Raw genomic sequence first — 19083 nt, 5'->3', positions numbered from 1 at the left:
TGGCTGCTCTGCGGCAACTGCAGCAGCCTATCGAGAAGGCCCTCTTGACGCCTTGACCAATGGGGGTGCTTCGCGCCCATTTGCATAGCGTCCCGCCGAAATAGGCGTGGCCTAGGGCTATAAATATTAAGTTAAGAGAGAAATATGAAATATGCTTTCTGTGTTAGAGCCCCTCGTGACTGGAACAGCCGTCCTGCATACATTCGCTCGCTTACGTCTTTTCCTCTGTTCCGAACTGCTTTGTTGACATATCTTCAGAATACTTGTCTGTGTTTCTAGCATCTCGGATTTGGCATCGATATGTGTCATGTATGTTTTTATACAGTATATATATGAAAGTCAATCTGTGATGGGTGGGGTTAGTGAGAGCTTGTGTGTGTGTGTGTGTGTGTGTGTGTGTGTGCGTGTGTGTGCAGGTGTGTGTGTGGATGTGTGTGAGTGCGTGCGCTAAGGTTTTTGGTTTTCTTTTATTGTTGTTGTATTATTATTTTATTATTATTATGATTTGATTGTATCTACTCTGTTGTTCTGCTGTTTTATGTTGTTTGGATATGATCCTGAGGACCCCCATGAAAACGAGATGTTTCATCTCATGGGGTTTATCCTCTAATAAATGTTCATAAATAAATAAATAAATAAATAAATATAGCGTCGAGAGGCTGGTTCACTGATTTTCATCTCTTCAGCGGAGCTCACGCATCGCTGGACTCTGAGAGAAGCCGCGCAGTCTGAAGAAGCCTTTCAGCGGGACGAGTCTGCATCGAAGCCGCTGGCCGCGCCGCCTTCTGCTGACATTCCTGCTGCGCTATCCGGTGCACTATATCCTTTCATTGCTAGTGTGTGTTTGCCCCGCGACTCACACTTTTTCTCTCTAAAAGAGCCGAGCGTCTTTTTTAAGATGCCTCGTACTTCTGTGGCTCGTGCAGAGCCCCTCTCAGCGACGGGGACCGCCATGCGTTATTGCGTTTCCTGCCTGGGAGAAGATCACGCAGCTCTCGCGCTCGCTGACGGCGGATGCCCTCATTGCGAGCTGATGCCTATGGCGACTCGGAGGACATTTTCACGAGTCTGCACCCCAGCCCGCTGCGCTGCCGCGCCGTAAAAAGCGCCGCGCTCAGCGAGGCTCTGAACCTCCTCCTACTGAGACGAGCTCGCCGGGTCGCCCGCCAGCTTCGCCGCCTGCTTCACTCGAGTCTATCACCCCCGGACAACGGCCGCTGTCTGCCGCCGTTTCCGTCGCGGATGAGCCTGATGATGTGGCATTTACAGAGGAGGACAGCTGCTCTACCCTAGCGTCAGGCAGTGAGGATTGGTCGAGCTCTGTGGATCTCGCACCCCCTGCTCGTGAGTCGTCTGGGAAACGGGCTAATATTGAGTCAGAGCTGACGCGTCTGCTCTCTCAGGCCGTTGAGAGCCTCGGCCTCGAGTGGTCGGCGCCCGTAGAGCCAGCACACTGGATGGCTGTTTCCTTAAAGGGGACCGTGTTGCAACACCGTCTAGACCCGCGCTGTTTCTTCCTGAAGCTTCACGAAGAACTCGCGAAATCCTGGTCTGCACCCTTTTCAGCCAGAGTGAAAACTTCTGTTTCTGCAGCATTCTCCATTGTCGATGATGCTAAAAACAGAGGATACCACTCTCTTCCTGCAGTAAGAGGAAGCTGTAGCTGCTCATCTTTGCCCGCCCTCCACTGGACGGCGCGCTAAGACTGCGCTCCCCTCTAAAGCCTGCCGCACCACTTCAGTTCTGCACGGCTGCGCTTACACCGCCGCTGGACAGGCTGCAGCTGCGTTGCACACAATGGCCACGCTACAAGTTTTCCAAGCCAACCTTCTCTGCAAACTCGATGAGGAAGGACTGGAAGCTGTAAGCATTTCAGATTTGAGAAGCGCTACAGACCTCGCTCTTCGCGCTACTAAATCTGCTGCACAGGCCATAGGGCGGATTATGGCCTCTCTCACCGTTGCTGAGAGACACCTGTGGTTAACTTTTCCTGCCATAGCGCGCTAGCTCCGCAACAGGTCGCTCTAAACAGCCGTCTGCTCGAAGCTCACAGCCGCAGCCACCGCCCGCCGCCGCCTCACAGCGGAAACAGGCCCGAAGCTCGAGACCGCTCTCTCGGTCTGCTGGCCGCCGTCCTCAGCGGGACCCCGGCCAAAGATCGAAATCAAGCCCGAGGCCTCAAAGTCGTCCTAGCCCTTCTAGGAAAACGACGGTGTTCAAGTCTCGCTACGGCCAGACTTCCACCAAAACTACCAGCTCGCTCAGTTCCAGAAAATGTGACTGTTCCAGCTTATTTAGCAGTAAACAAGTCGGTAACACAGCCCGCTTGCCTGCTTACAAACGCCGTTTCCACGGCAACCCAGATGTATCCCTCAAAGAGTGTATTTCCTGGTATTCCGGCCACGGCCGATGGTGTTATGAGTGTAGAAAAAAATGCCCACTATCACGTGCTCATTCCTACACACAAACACAGCTCATCACACAGAGCTCGCGCTCATAAAATCGACTCGCGCATTAAATATAGTGAATGTGCCCACAACTCAGTGCTCACATACAAGTCAAGTCAAGTCAAGTCATCTTCATTTATATAGCGCTTTTAACAATGTAGATTGCTTCAAAGCAGCTTTACAGAGATAAGCGTATAATTTAAGGTAACAGAGATTGTTTTGGCTTTATAGCAGAGTTAAGTTATTTCCATCTAAAGTTAGTTTTGATTGATTTGCTTCCGTCGCAACGATCATTTGTTATTAAATTAGGGGCCGCTAAGACGACACCATTCCCTCTACACAGACTTTAAACGTGAACCTGTGAGAAACGCTGATGGCGTTCACATGCGCATTTAGAATGGGTTCTATTGTTATGTGCGTTTGAATATACGCAGGTTTGGAATTCCCTACAAGCCAAGCCTAAACAAAGTACTTGTCTTTCCTTATAAATTTTGATAAAGAATTTTATTTTATTTTGTTGCTTTGGGGTAGGAACGCGAAACGGATTTTCCCGACAACGCCTTATCTGTATAGTGGTAGTGGGATCCTCCATAGGGAGAGACTAGTTGGCACTTCAGCACTGCGTTGTCATCGGTCCAGGCGAAGGTCCTTCGTCAGATCTGGATACGGCCCGGATCCGGCAGGCTGCAGGAAAACCTCGGGATAAACACAGACACTAAAATTAGCGTAGATGCCATTCTTCTCATGATGTAACGAGTACATCAGGATTTTTGAGAAGTGTTCCCGGTTCCGGCTGACCTAATATATGCAGCCTAACATTAAATTATAGAAGTCTATAATGTATTATGTGAAAGCTAGGTCAAAGAGATGTGTCTTTAATCTGGCTTTGAACTGACAGAGTGTGTCTGCTTCCCGGACAATGGTAGGAAGACTGTTCCAGAGTTTTGGTGCTAAATAGGAAAAAGATCTACCACCAGCAGTCGATTTTGATATTCTAGGTATTAGTAACTGGCTGGAATTTTGAGATCGCAATAGACGTGACGGACTATAATGCGTTAAGAGCTCGCTCAAGTACTGCGGAGCTAAACCATTTAGTGCTTTGTAAGTAATCAGCAATATTTTAAAATTTATGCGATGTTTAATAGGGAGCCAATGCAGTTTTGACAGAACTGGGCTAATATGGTCATACTTCCTGGTTCTGGTAAGAACTCGAGCTGCTGCGTTTTGGACCAGCTGTAGTTTGTTTATTAAGCGTGCAGGGCAACCACCCAGTAGGGCATTACAATAATCTAGCCTTGAGGTCATGAACGCATGAATTAATTGTTCCGCATTTGTCAATGAGAGCATGTACAGAGTGAACAGCAGCGGTCCTAGTACTGAGCCTTGTGGTACGCCATACTGAACTTGTGATCGATGAGACATCTCATCATTTACTGCTACAAACTGATAACGGTCAGATAAGTATGATTTAAACCATGCTAGTGCATTTCCCGTAATGCCAACAAAATGTTCTAATCTATTTAAAAGAACGTTGTGGTCAATGGTGTCAAATGCAGCACTAAGATCGAGTAACACTAATAGCGAGACACAACCACGATCGGATGATAAGAGCAAATCATTTGTGACTCTAACGAGAGCAGTCTCAGTACTATGGTACGGTCTAAATCCGGACTGGAAATCCTCGCAGATATAATTTCTTTCAAGAAAGGAACACAGTTGTGAGGATACTGCCTTTTCTAATATCTTTGACAGAAAAGGTAGATTCGAGATCGGCCTGTAATTGACTAATTCTGTAGGATCAAGTTGCGTTTTTTTAACAAGCGGTTTAATCATAGCCAGCTTAAAGGTTTTTGGTACGTATCCTAGAGACAAAGATGAATTAATGATATTTAGAAGAGGATCTAGGACCTCTGGAAGCATCTCTTTCAGTAGCTTAGTTGGTATAGGGTCTAACATACATGTTGTAGATTTAGATGATTTAACGAGTTTAGTAAATTCTTCCTCTCCTATAGCAACAAATTTTTCCTCAGGGAGACTACAATGCACTGCCTGATGCGATACTGTAGTAGACGGTTGCATAGTTATAATTTTGTCCCTGATATTATCAATCTTATAAGTGAAGAAATTCATAAAATCATTACTGCTGTGTTGCTTGGAAACTTCGGTGCTTGAAGCTTTATTTTTCGTTAGTTTAGCCACCGTTTCAAATAAATACCTAGGATTATGTCTATTTTCTTCTAATAGGGTTGAAAAATAAGCAGATCTAGCAGCTTTTAAAGCCTCTCTGTAAGTAATTGAGCTCTCCTTCCATGAAATGCGAAATACCTCTAGTTTTGTTTTCTTCCAGTTGCGCTCCATTTTTCTGGCTGCTCTCTTAAGGGCCCGAGTGTGCTCGTTGTACCACGGCGTTGGACTATTTTCTTTAATCTTCTTTAAGCGCAACGGAGCAACTGTGTCTAAAGTGCTGGAAAATAGAGAGTTAAAAGTTTCTGTTGCAATATCTAGTTCTTCTAAGCTATCTGGGATGCTGAGATGATGAAACTGATCAGGAAGATTATTAATAAAGCAATCTTTAGTAGCAGAAGTGATAGGTCTCACATATTTGAAACACGGAGTCGGCTTTGCAGCCTTGGCTAAATGCAAATTACACGAGACTAGATAATGATCTGAGATGTCATAACTCTGCTGCAGAATTTCAACGGCATCAACATCTATTCCGTGTGATAATATTAGAACTAGAGTATGATTACGACAATGAGTAGGTCCTGACACGTGTTGTCTAACTCCAATTGAATTTACAATGTCTTTAAATGCCAATCCCAATGCATCTTTTTCATTATCAATGTGTATATTAAAATCACCAACAATTAGTACTTTATCTGCAGTCAATATTAATTCTGATAGAAAGTCCGCAAATTCTTTGATAAAGTCTGTATGGTGCCCTGGTGGCCTGTATACAGTAGCCAGCACAAATCTCAAACGTTTATCGTTTACACTATATATTTTTACATTAAGCACCAATGCTTCAAAAGAATTATATTTAAAACTTGATTTCTTAGTGGTTTTGAAACTATTACTATAAATTACAGCAACACCACCCCCTTTGCGTTTCAGACGAGGCTCATGTTTATAACAGTAATCTTGCGGGGTTGATTCATTTAAAGTAATGTAATCGTTTGGTTTTAGCCAGGTTTCTGTCAAACACAGCACATCTAGGTTATTATCTGAAATCATATCGTTAACAACGAGTGCTTTAGAAGTAAGCGATCGAATATTCAGCAACCCAAGCTTTAGCATTTGCTCATCTGTAATATAGCTGTTTTTTATTTGTTGAACATCAATTAAATTAACCTTAGATGGGTTTTTTGGATTTCCAAATTCGGGGAACAGACACAGTCTCTATATGATGATAGCTAGGTGAAAGAGGCTCTATGTGATAGGATTTATCTGACCTGGGTAACGCGAGGCCGCTAGCAGACAGTCGGTTAAGCCAGTCTGTCTGCTTCCTGACCTGAGCCCCAGATTGTCATGTTTGAGCTCTAAGACTATGAGCCATATTACTAGAGAGAAGAGCAGCACCATCCCAGGAGGGATGAATACCATCTCTTTTCAACAGGTCAGGTTTGCCCCAAAAACTTTTCCAATTGTCTATGAATTCTATATTATTAAGCGGACACCACCTAGACAGCCAACCGTTAAGCGAACACAATCTACTAACTATCTCATCACTCCTGCGAACAGGAAGGGGGCCAGAGCAAATTACAGTCCTTGACATCGTACTTGCAAGTTCACACACCTCTTTAATATTAATTTTGCACACTGCACACTGCATGTCTTCCGGTTTCTGTAAAAAACGAAACCAAAACACATACGGTCACAGACCAATGGTGTATTCAGTGCTTCTCATGTGCCCGCTGTGTCGCGCCCACATGCACTCACAGACATGTCGAACCCCGAAGGGTTTCGCCCGCCCGCCTTCTCTCAGCTACTCGCTATAACAGAGTTAAGCGCGGGCAGGCTGCCTGCTGTCATCAGCGCGCCCCCCGCCTCGACTGCCGCAAGCACGGCACCTATGTTCAGCACATAAGAGCTCTTCAGCCGCCACAATGTCACGGCCAGAGCGCAGATTTCATTCAACCCCTAGCTATTCATGCGAACGCATGGGCACAGCTTCCCGGGGTATCAGAATGGGTGCTGAACATTATAAAAGAGAGGCTATTCGCTACAGTTCGCTCGACACCCTCGCCGTTGCGAGGCGCGAGTCGAAACTACGGTAAAGAAGGAAGTAGCTCATCTACTTCGAGCCGAAATAGCGAAACTATTGAGCAAAGGGGCCATAGAACCCTTATCTCAAGCTCAGAGCGAAGGGGGCTTGTACAGCAGATATTTCCTGGTACCGAAAAAAGACGGGGGTCTCAGACCCATTCTAGATCTAAGACGCCTGAACAGAGCGCTTTCAAAGCGCCCTTTCAGAATGATCACGACCAGACAAATCCTTTCGCAAATTCGCCAGGGGGACTGGTTTGCGTCGATAGATCTGAAAGACGCGTATTTCCAAATACAAATAGCGTCACATCACAGGTGATTTTTGAGATTCGCCTTCGGGGGCAAGGCATATCAGTACACAGTCCTACCGTTCGGCCTCTCTTTAGCACCCCGTACGTTCACGAAGTGCATGGCCCTCGCTCCCCTGAAAATTCGGGGGATGCGAGTTTTGAACTACTTGGACGATTGGCTAGTTCTGGCTCAGTCTCGTACAGAGCTCATAGAACACACGACCGTTTACTTGAGCACATCGAGAAATTAGGTCTCAAAGTCAATTGGGCGAAGAGCTCGCTGTCTCCCAGTCAGAAAATATCCTTTCTGGGCACAGACCTGAACTCGCTGTCTATGACAGCTCAGTTATCGCCACAACGCAGACTGACCGTTCAGTGCATGACGGAAAGTTTCCGCTGCGGCGCTATGGTCCCGCTCAAACAGTTTCAAAGGATGCTAGGCCTTATTGCCGCAGCATCGCCAGTGCTTCAGCTGGGCCTCCTTCGGATGCGCCCACTACAGTTCTGGCTACAAGCGCGTGTGCCGCGCCGAGCGTGGACTCCGGTCGTATTCGCCTCAAGGTCGATCAGAAATGCGCTTCAGCTCTGAAACCTTGGATGGCGACCGACTGGTACCGGTCAGGAGTAAGCCTGGGGACTTCCTCGAGTGTGAAGGTGGTGTCCACGGACGCCTCCACCTCGGGATGGGGAGCGCTGCTCGAGGGCAAACCGTTCTTTGGCCTATGGTCAGAACGGGAAAAGCTTCTACACATAAACTGCCTGGAAATGATGGCAGTCGACAAAGTGCTCAGGCGCTTCTATCCCCAGATAGCAAGACACCACGTTTTAGTTCGTTCGGACAACATGGCGGTGGTGGCCTTTATAAATCACCAGGGAGGTGTCAGATCCCGAACCCTTCACAGGCTGACGGAACACCTCCTGGTCTGGGTCCAGCACAATTTGCGCTCGCTGAAAGCAGCCCATGTGCCCGGCCACTTGAATTTGGGACCAGACAGACTGTCCAGGAACAATGTTCCAGCAGGAGAATGGTCCCTACATCCACAGACAGTCCAATTGCTGTGGAAGAAGTTCGGCAAAGCGGAAGTAGACCTGTTTGCGTCTCAAGAAAACGCTCACTGCCCGATATACTTCTCCAAGAGCAGGGATGCGCTGGCTCACGTATGGCCCCGCTGCCCGCTCTATACTTTTCCCCCCATTGCGCTCATACCTCAGGTAATAGAGCGGATCAGGGAAAATGGATGCTCGGTGCTACTAGTAGCTCCGTTCTGGAAAAAACAGGTTTGGTTCCCAGTTCTGATGCAGCTAGCGAGCTCTGCCCCATGGCCGATACCTCTGAGGAGAGACCTCCTCACCCAAGCCAAGGGCTCGATTTGGCATCCTCGCCCGGAGCTTTGGGCCCTACACGTGTGGGCCATCAATGGGTACCCGCTCACCTCCCTACTGGAGTGCTAAACACGATCACGCAGGCTAGAGCTCCCTCTATGAGACGGCTCTATTCCTCAAAATGGTCTGTGTTTTCTAGCTGGTGCACAGCCCGTGGCGTGTCGCCCCAGGACTGTGGGGTGACGGAAGTTCTTTCCTTCCTACAAGAGCTTCTGGAAAAGGGCAGAACCCCTTCCACGCTCAAGGTTTATGTGGCAGCTATAGCGGCGTTTGTCAAACTAACGCTAGGCCAGTCACTTGGGAAGAACGATCTGGTCATTCGCTTCCTAAGAGGAGCGAAGAGGTTAAACCCTCCCAGACCTTCTTCAGTTCCCATATGGGACCTTTCCACGGTCTTGGAGGCCATGAAAGGTGCCCCATTTGAGCCAATCCAATCTGTGGATATCAAACACTTGTCCATCAAGACAGCGTTTCTTTTGGCTCTTTTGACAGTCCATCGGGCGGCCGGGGCGGAGACGACAGTCCATCGGGCGGCCGGGGCGGAGACGACAGTCCATCGGGCGGCCGGGGCGGAGACGACAGTCCATCGGGCGTCCGGGGCGGAGACGACAGTCCATCGGGCGTCCGGGGCGGAGACGACAGTCCATCGGGCGGCCGGGGCGGAGACGACCCCTCAGGCGGCCAAAGAACAGGCACCGGCTCAGGAACAGACACCACCGGCTCAAGAACAGACACCACCGGCTCAGGAACAGACACCACCGGTTCAGGAACATATACCAGCGGCCCCGGAACAGACGCCACCGGCTCAGACACCACCGGCTCAGGAACAGATACCAGCGGCCCAGGAACAGACGCCACCGGCTCAGACACCACCGGCTCAGGAACAGATACCACCGGCTCAGGAACAGACACCACCGGTTCAGGAACAGATACCAGCGGCCCCGGAACAGATGCCACCGGCTCAGACACCACCGGCTCAGACACCACCGGCTCAGGAACAGATACCAGAGGCCCAGGAACAGACGCCACCGGCTCAGACACCACCGGCTCAGGAACAGATACCACCGGCTCAGGAAGAGACACCACCGGCTCAGACACCACCGGTTCAGGAACAGACACCACCGGCTCAGACACCACCGGCTCAGGAACAGATACCACCGGTTCAGGAACAGATATCAGCGGCCCAGGAACAGACGCCACCGGCTCAGACACCACCGGCTCAGGAACAGATACCACCGGCTCAGGAAAAGACACCACCGGCTCAGGAAAAGACACCACCGGCTCAGGAAAAGACACCACCGGCTCAGGAAAAGACACCACCGGCTCAGGAACAGATACCACCGGCTCAGGCTCAGGAACAGGGACCACCGGCTCAGGGTCAGGCACTGGAACAGGGACCACCGGCTCAGGCACTGGAACTGGCACCACCGGCTCAGGCACTGGAACTGGCACCACCGGCTCAGGCACTGGAACTGGCACCACCGGCTCAGGCACTGGAACTGGCACCACCGGCTCAGGCACTGGAACTGGCACCACCGGCTCAGGCACTGGAACTGGCACCAACGGCTCAGGCACTGGAACTGGCACCAACGGCTCAGGCACTGGAACTGGCACCACCGGCTCGGCAGACGTGACGTGAACAGGCTCGGCGGCAACCATCTTGTCCGCAGACACTGGATCCGGCTCGGAAGCGGCCACCTTGTCCGAAGACACAGGCTCGACGGCGGCCATCCGGTCCGAAGACACAGGCTCAGCTGCTCTGTCTACCTCAGACTGCACGGGGACCTCCAAGACTGGGACCACCGGACTCGGGACCACCGGACTCGGGACCACCGGAACAGGAACCACCGGAACAGGCATGGAGGAAGTCTTCCTTCTCCTCCTCCGTTTCGGGGTCACCAGAACTGGGACCACCGGAACTGGGACCACCAAACCCGGGTCCACCGGAACTGGGTCCACCGGAGCTGTCACGGAGGGGTTCTTCCCTCTCTTCCGTTTCGGAACCAGCGGTGAAGGCTTTCCTCTCCGCTGACTGCCATCTGCCTTGGTCCTCTCCTCCTCCATAGTCCTTTGAGCGCACCTAGCGAAATACTCCAGCAAAGAAATAGAGGATCCTTTCTCCTCTCCTTGAGGAAAAATCTCACTCCGCTGTATCCACATTTTGGCTGGTTCGTTCTGTCATGTGATGGATGATCATGAGACGAGGATACAGATGCAGAGGAAATTTATTAGTGACATTCAGACAAGGTACAAAAACTCAAAACACAGAGACTCCAGGAACAAGCAACTCGGACAACGAACCAGCACCAGACTTCTTCTTCTTCTTTAGGGTTTATCGGCAGCTTGCATCCATTAATGTTGCACTACCGCCATCTTCCGGATTTATTTTCCTTTATGCACATTTACATCATATTCTTCTCATCAGACCTGTTCTTGATAAAAAAAAGAAAATATTTCCTCTGCTTTGTTCATTCTCCCCACTTTGCAGTATTTCCCTCACTCCTGTCCCTATTATTCCAACTTTTCCTAACTCTTCCATCATATTTTTCCTCTGTTCTTCATATTGTCTGCAACTCAACAACACATGCTCTATAGTTTCTGCAACCTGACAACAACCACAAAAACCAGTTGGGTGCTTCCTTATAATGTGTAGTGTGCTATTCAAATTACTATGACCTATCCTTAATCTTGTCATAACTATTTCTTCTTTTCTACTCCCTCCCCTATTCTTCACAACCCCTACTTTATTTTGAATAGCATACAAATGTCTCCCTTTAGTTTCCCTGTCCCACTGATGTTGCCATTCTCTAATGGCTTCTTTCCATATTACACTCTTTCCTTCAGACTTTGACAACTTAATATTTACTTCAATATTCTCTTTTTTAACAGCTTGTTTAGCTAACTTGTCCACTCTCTCATTACCCACAATGCCAATATGAGCAGGAATCCACATCAGTTGAATCTCATAACACTTTTCCTTCATTCTTGTGTACATTATCAATATTGAATACAGTAAATCCTGATGGCTATTAGATATACCAGTCATGAGACTGTATAAAGCTGACACTGAATCACTTCCAATCAAAGCTTTTTTAATTTTGTTTTCCTCAATCCATTCTAATGCTATCATAATAGCATATAATTCAACTGCATACACACTCATATCATTTGTTGTTCGTCTGCTTATCTCACCTCTTTGATTAAAAATGTAAACTGCAGATCCAGTCTTTCCTGTTTCTGGATCCTTTGATCCATCTGTATAAATCTGAACATACTCTTTATATTTAAAATCTATATCTCTATAAAATTCCGCCACCAGATCTGTACTATTACTTACTGCTTTGACTCGAAGTAACTTAAAATCAACTTCCATTGTTTCTAACCTCCATACCGGTGTATCAGGCCATGTTACAGTTGGGCAGAATTCCTTTTCATATACTCCCAATTCTCTTGCTGCCTCATCTCCTATCCACCCAAAACTGAACTTTTGTGCTCTCTCCCTTTCCCAATTACCTTGTAGTATTCTTTTCAGCACCAGACTACAAACACAAGGAGGCTAAATAGGGGAACAAACAAAGGAGGGTAATGAGACAGACAGGTGGGACAAATTAACCAATAATCAGATAACAAGATGGGAGGGGCTAGACAATAGACAAGAGCACATGGCCCAAAATAACAAAACACCCATGTGCAGCACAAGACAGGACAGGCATGTGACAGCCTGTTGGTGCTGCTTTGGCTAGTTTGTCAAGCGACATCATGCCACTTTCAAGTGCTGATTTTGACATAATTTCTGAAAGCCTTGAAGTACTGGCACCCTTCAAGCATAACACTAAAGAGCTCTCTGGGGAGAAGAGAGCGTCAGCTTCAAAGATCATCCCAATCATTAGGATGATTCAGCACAAGGTGGCAGAAAAAACAGCCCTGGCAAGAAATACATCTACTTCATTCTTAGGGATGGCTCTTCAGCAGTACATGTAATGTTCAGTCCATCCGTGTGCTTGCACTGGCCACATTGCTGGAGCCTAGATTTAAGACACTTGGGTTTGGCAACCAGGATAATGCCCGTGAAGCTGCTGACGGGTGAATGTGCTTACATTTACATTTACATTTATTCATTTAGCTGACGCTTTTTATCCAAAGCGACTTACAATTGCTATATATGTCAGAGGTCGCACGCCTCTGGAGCAACTAGGGGTTAAGTGTCTTGCTCAGGGACACATTGGTGTCTCACAGTGGATTCGAACCCGGGTCTCTCACACCAAAGGCATGTGTCTTATCCATTGCGCCACCACCACCTTCAGTGCTTCAGTGATCTGGCTAACCAGTGAGCAAGCAGAGGCATCATCATCTCAGGCAGCTCGAATCCACCATCCTCAGATGACCTGTGGGAGCTCCTGGATAGCTGGGTCAGTGAGACACAACGGCATCAAAGCTATAATGCTGATGCCACCATAGAGGTCAAGAGATACAATGATACACACCTCCCTCAAAGTGAGGACCCTCTCAAATACTGGCAGGCCCAAAAATGGTGCAATGAAAAATCACATAGGCCCAATTTATTGGCATATTAAACATTGTATTTAGAAGGTGAGTAACAATGATGAACAGAAAGTCTTTATTGTCCTTGTATTGTGCAATACACTGAAATGTGGCCTGCCTTGACAAATGACAAATATGCTTATTTACATATACAAATAAACCTTACAACGACATCCCATTGAACAAAACATTTGAATGACACAGTTGGTGTAGGAATTATTACTGACCACCAAATGGTGAAGTTGAGCACTGTGTCAAAAGCTTCGAAGCACCAACACAGTTTGTTGTATCTAGTTAGAGATTTCATCAGCTCCTCCTGTGGTTAACTTCCTCTCATCTGAACAACTGAGTGCTGAAACCCTGCTAGAGTTACTGTATAGTTACACAATCCCACAGTGAAGTTTTGTGTAACGTGTGTGTGAAACATGTCTGAGAAGACACACCTGCTCTGAACGATGGATATTAGCTCTGAAGGATATATTTTGCACATGACAGTATTTCTGCTGTTAGTCTCCCTTCTTTATTTTAGCAGTTTCCTGGACTATTGTAATGCTCTCAATGACTTGACTACAGAACAACCACTGGCTCTGCTCCTCTACACCTAAACTCACTAATCCAGACCGATGTGTCTCCAGAAGCTTGTGTTCTGCAGGTGAACGGTGTCTTGTGGTGCATCATCTCAAAGAGACACAGAATCACTTTCTCAGACCTTCACCTGGACTGTTCCTGCTGGAGGAACGACCTGCCGAACTCAACCTGAGCTGATGAGGCTTTAGCCATCTTCAAGAAACGGCTGAAAACGCATATATTTCATCAGCACTCGACCCATTAATACTCACACTTACTATTCTATATTACGATACATTACGAGCTCATGAAGGGGAACAAACATCTCAGGAAAGGAGACTTATTAAACACAACTGCAGAGGTTTATTAAGAAAATTATAGCAGTCGTTCAAAATGAAAAAAGATGCTAAAAACAGGAATGAACAGACAAGATCCAAGAATCCTCAAATCAGCTCCATCACACAGAACAGAGAGAGATTATACAGTCTGAGTCTGTCCATTACTGTATTAATATTATATTTAAAGCAGTTTACATATGAAGCGCAAGACAATGACTTTCAACACTGTAGGCAAATATATCCATAAAATCCATATAAATGAAAATAAATCTGTAAAAAACACACATTTTAATCTAAACATGATTGTCACTATAAGTGCTCAGAGTTTTTTCTCTGTTTTCTGAGAAGAAGAAAATAAAACAATGAACAATCCTCTGTAAGTTTTTGCTATTGTAAATATTGCTGCAGATTGGCTCTAAACTCATCAGTATTTTATTCTAATATTGTCGGCATCTCTATTTCCTCTGGGTGCTTCGAGTCCTTCCTCCCTGCAAAATAAAAGCATTGACTGACCTCTCGTATGTGTTTTTATCATGATTGCAGATTGTTCCAGATCAGATGAGTGTGAATCATCAGATTGTGTGCGGCTCAAAACTCACCAGCTCTTCTTGCACAGATGATCTGAAGAAGAATCACAGTAGGAGCAGCAAAACTACGATCTCAACAATAATCACAATCACTGCAGGAAACATGAGAGGAAGAAGAGAAACTGTACATGACTGAAGTCAAGGGTATTCAACTATCAACAGTTATTGATGAAGCATTTACAGACTGACTGATAGTTTAATGTTATAAAGCTGTCAGTATAAATGAACGTGTCGTACCTCTGTATAATGATCCAGCAGACACACTGACTCCAGTTTCTGATGCTGTATCAGCTGGATCTGTGGATCACGTCTGTTAGTTCAGTTCAACACATAATGCCACATATACACAACATCATCATCACATAATACTGGAGCTTCACATCACAGAAATGATGAATATGTGCACGAGTCTGTCATCTATTATCTTCTTACTTCACTCTCAAGCTGTCAGGAGGAGAATGACTATTCACCAAAAATAAATCTATTTATTATTTATTAAACATCATATGTTCATATCGATCATGACCTGCAGTTTGTGTTCATCATCACAGTTTACAGTGGCAGTAGTTGAGAAGAGACTGTACTGTATTACTGTATAACTGTATTACTGTGTTACTGTATAATTTATTCCTGGTTTATATGAGAGTGAAACACAGTTGAGCTTCTGCAAATAAACCTTCAGCTTGAATGAAGGACATAAGCCTTATAATTCCTAAAGCCGACCTCCTACATGGGTCATACTAGGCTTTAATACACTCGTCTGATTTATGCAATATATCGTCGCTGTCGGGCGGAATCCTCGTATCTCCAAAACCATTATTTTTCAGGAAATTAAAAAAACTGCATATTTTTTGAGTTATTAAACATTGTATCGTTAAAGTTGGTATTATACCTTATATTGCTATCATATACTGTTGTATACCAACATTAACACAACATTTCCCTAAAATCATGTTTAATCGGAGATACGAGATTTATGACTTGGGAGCGGGGAGATACGAGGTTACGCTGTCATTGATTAGAATGGAACGGACACAGACGTCGCTGCTGCCAGCAGTGTTCATCACAGTCTGCGGTCGCGTTCAGCCTTTTGATAAGAGATAAGGCTTTAAGAGCTATTCAAATCTAATGATTGTGGTTACATACATCTTCCTAAACTCCATTTTAAACGTTTAAGAGATATGAGTGATGCAATACCAAAATATTAGGCTGTCTAAAATCGGCGGAAATTATCTGCACGCAAACAAAATCGGCGGTCGCGTTGAGCCTTTTGACAAGAGAAAAGGCTTCAATAGTTAATCAAAGCTAACGACTGTGGTTACATACATCTTCCTAAACTCCATTTTAAAGGTTTAAGAGCTATAAGTGAAGCAGAACAAAAAATGATGAGCTGACTAACGTTGTCTAATAGGTGGAAATTTGCCTAATCTGCACGCAAACTTACCTCCGTGGCTCACGGGCTTCCTTCTGCACCGAAGCATTACAGCTATCGATTTGTAACAAAACAAGCCTACTCAAATGTATCTAACCTAACTATTTTCACTCGTTATTGTCTAAAAAACAGACAGAGTTATGCAAACATAGGCTTAACTTACTGGCGCCAGTAGACAGACCCTTTTTCTCCCATAAATGAAAACCTTGCTACTTGGGGTATTTAATATGCACAGTGCCAACTTCGAGTCAGTAAAATAATAATAAAAACAATAATTTAAAGCTGGTATCCAAAACATTTAATTCAATTCAAGTATTATATTAGATACATTTTAAAACTTCAATGCACAAGTATAATAAGCCTAATAATAAGCCTAGTAATACGTAGACATTTAAAATACATCAATAACTGATATCATAGTTTAACACAGATAAAATCAGAGTTAAGGCTTGCTTTACGTGTTGCTCGACGAGGGTTTCTTAATCGTTGCGAGTTTCAATCCTGAGGAGACAAAATGCCGCGAGGCTCCCGCCCCGGAGTCAAGAAGAGGTGGAGTTACGAGGATTCTCAGACAGTTGAAGTGTCCAATGGGGTTACGAGATTTGCTCTCAAGCTATTTTCAACACTTTAGATTGGTTAATAATTTGTAAAAATAACAGAACCACGTGGGGACTGACCAATAGCATCGATTTGTGAAAAAATATGAAATTGACCAAATTTGGACATACGAGGTTTCCGCCCGACAGCGACGATATCATGTATGAGCCATGTAGGAGGCCAATATTGGGAATTATAAGGATTGTTATGCAGTTTATGACTTTGACCACTAATATTTTACAACTCCAAAACGTATGAAGCCATCAGAAAGAGTAGAGCCAATCTGTGGAAGTTTTCACAAATCTGTCAGAAAAGAGTGTTTTCTCACCTGAATACTTGACAGTGTATCTGACTGAGGTCTCCAGTTGATTTCTGCGAGTAAGCTGACATCTCCACTCTCTGTTGTCATCTTCATTCAGGAGTGTTGTAGTCAGAGTGATGATACAGTCATATTGATCTGATGATGATAATATCTGATATCTGGAGTATGTCTTCAGATCAACACCAGCCTGATTCACCCACAACAGCTCAACTCCATCAGAACGGACCCGATCATCACAGGAGAATATAGAATACAACTGACAGGAGAGAGTCACAAAGCGGCCTGGACTGATCTCAGTCTGTGAGGATGAAGATGATGATGGTGATGATGATGATGGAGACACTGAAACTGAACACAAGACACAAATCACAGACTCTTCAATCATCATCTGAGTTTAAAGGGAGAATCTGCCCTTTTTAAATTGACCACATAATCATAAACTTACCATGAAGAACATGCAGAAAAACAACAGCATCAGGTACTTGTTTTTCTCTATTCACATATTGTTGGCAGGTGTATACTCCATAATCTTGTTCTGTGACGTTCTTGATGTTCAGAGAGCAGTCAGACTCCAGACTCAGTCTCTCTGTGTCTTTATTCTTTACCCCTCCAGTAATCAGTTCAACTCCCCATAAACCTTTGAATAAGTTAATGTAGATCCATGTAGTTGATTTGCAGTCAGAAAGAGCATTATTACAGGACAGAGAGACATTTTCACCAGAACTGATGTACACATGATCATCTCCACTGGTTCCTGAAACACAGTATATCTCAGTGATCATTATGATATATATTAATAAATGAAACATAAAACACACCAGCATAAAAAGCAGAAGTTTTAAATCATAGTATTTTTCCTGACTTAAAGCAAACAACACACTCTCCAGAATAAACTATTAGTCTTTATCAGAGAGCTGTTCAAATCACTGACACACTCTTAATATGAAGATAATTCTTCATCATCAGATGTTTGAGTGACACTATGTCCAGTATCAGGAATAATACAGTATGATCTGTGTGTATCAATACACAACTCTGAGATCACAACGTGAATGTGTGCAAGAATAAACTGAGCATGTTCAAATGAACTCTTTCCAGACTAATTCCACTAAATGTCTTTAGAGAAAATACAGATTTCTTTACCTGTGAGAAGTGAAGAGAGAATGATCAGTCCCAGCAGACACAGATCACACTTATCAGCCATTTTCTGTTTCTGTCAGTCTTCCTCTTCATTATATATAGTTACAGCTCCTCCTTTAAACATCATCAGCTCCTCCTGTGGTTATTAACTTCCTCTCATCTGACCAACCAACCATCACTGGTGAAATAAACATAAAGCCTAATGTTGCAGTGCATGATGGGAACCACCAATCAAAGCTCATCCGTGACTCCCAAAATAATCATTATTGCTAATATAGCGTATAACTGTTGAGCTGAGTGAACCTGAAGGTAGTGATGGTGAGATGAAGCTTCATGAAGCTTTAAAGCTTTCCAGCCTGATGTGTGTAAAAGTGGTTGATTTCTCCAGGTTTGGAATGCACACAGCGACACCTGCTGGTCAATGCTGATATCATGCAGAACAAATCCTCAGTGGTGTGTTATGGAGATTAATTTGACTTCATGCAGGGCTGCCAATGCTGAGAATCAGGCAATCGACACTTTTCACTCGCTCTCACGACACACATCCAGTTTCTCACGCAGAGGAAAATCATGAAGCAAAGAGGACTGACACCAACAGACAAGGCTACTATTGATATGAAACACACTCTCATCTCTCAGATTCTGTCCATTTTATCATGAAATTCAACAATAAATACGGTTTTGGCGCTTGTAAATGTGTCGTGACAGATCGCTGTATCTCCTGAACCGATCATCTCTTACTCTTCACTACTAGTTAATAGCAAATAAACACGAATGAACAATAGGTGTGTTGAAAGATACAGTACAACTTACCGAAATGTATATCCCTCATACATAATATCGATAATCAGTGTTTTTCACCCGCGGAAGAGCTCAATAACAGCTGGAGAACACTATAACCTACAGACGTTACATTTACCTCAGGAACATTAATGACCATAGCACGCTAGTTGGCTAGACAAATTAGCTAGAGGAGTATTTTGCTAAATATGTGCACAATATTACTTTTTTTTTTTTCATATATCGTTAAAATAGTATAGCATTATAATAAAAAACCTTTTATATTTCAGTTAAGTTGTTATTTTTAACCTTTAATAACAATAAAAGCTGACAGGGCATTATATTTACAGCATTAGGTGAGATTTTTTTTTTTCTTGAGAAAAATTAACATG

The 19083-nt window shown here is 44.9% G+C and overlaps 1 protein-coding gene across 6 annotated transcripts in view; it reads right to left on the bottom strand.

Annotated features, from left to right (window-relative positions):
* The window catches only part of LOC309479874 (uncharacterized protein), a 169144-nt gene extending 150584 nt beyond the window's left edge, over nucleotides 1–18560 (bottom strand). The window contains exons 1-3 of one of the 6 annotated variants that reach the window (XM_082144151.1): nucleotides 17915–18549; nucleotides 17217–17525; nucleotides 16778–17113 (exon numbers count right to left, since the gene is read on the bottom strand). In XM_082144151.1, the coding sequence (XP_082000277.1) occupies nucleotides 16778–17113; nucleotides 17217–17525; nucleotides 17915–17975 (706 nt within the window). In that variant the 5' untranslated portion in view covers nucleotides 17976–18549. Of the gene's footprint in view, nucleotides 1–16777; nucleotides 17114–17216; nucleotides 17526–17914 lie in introns of all 6 variants that reach the window. The other 5 variants (XM_082144152.1, XM_082144153.1, XM_082144154.1 and 2 more) reach the window with 5 other exon arrangements.
* Between the last annotated feature and the right edge of the window lie 523 nt (nucleotides 18561–19083).

Source organism: Leuciscus leuciscus, assembly GCF_965113295.1.
Source record: "Leuciscus leuciscus genome assembly, chromosome: 1".
NCBI classification, from domain to species: domain Eukaryota; kingdom Metazoa; phylum Chordata; class Actinopteri; order Cypriniformes; family Leuciscidae; genus Leuciscus; species Leuciscus leuciscus.
The sequence above is the reverse complement of the archived record's forward strand: the minus strand, read 5'-3'. Positions and strand labels throughout refer to the sequence as shown.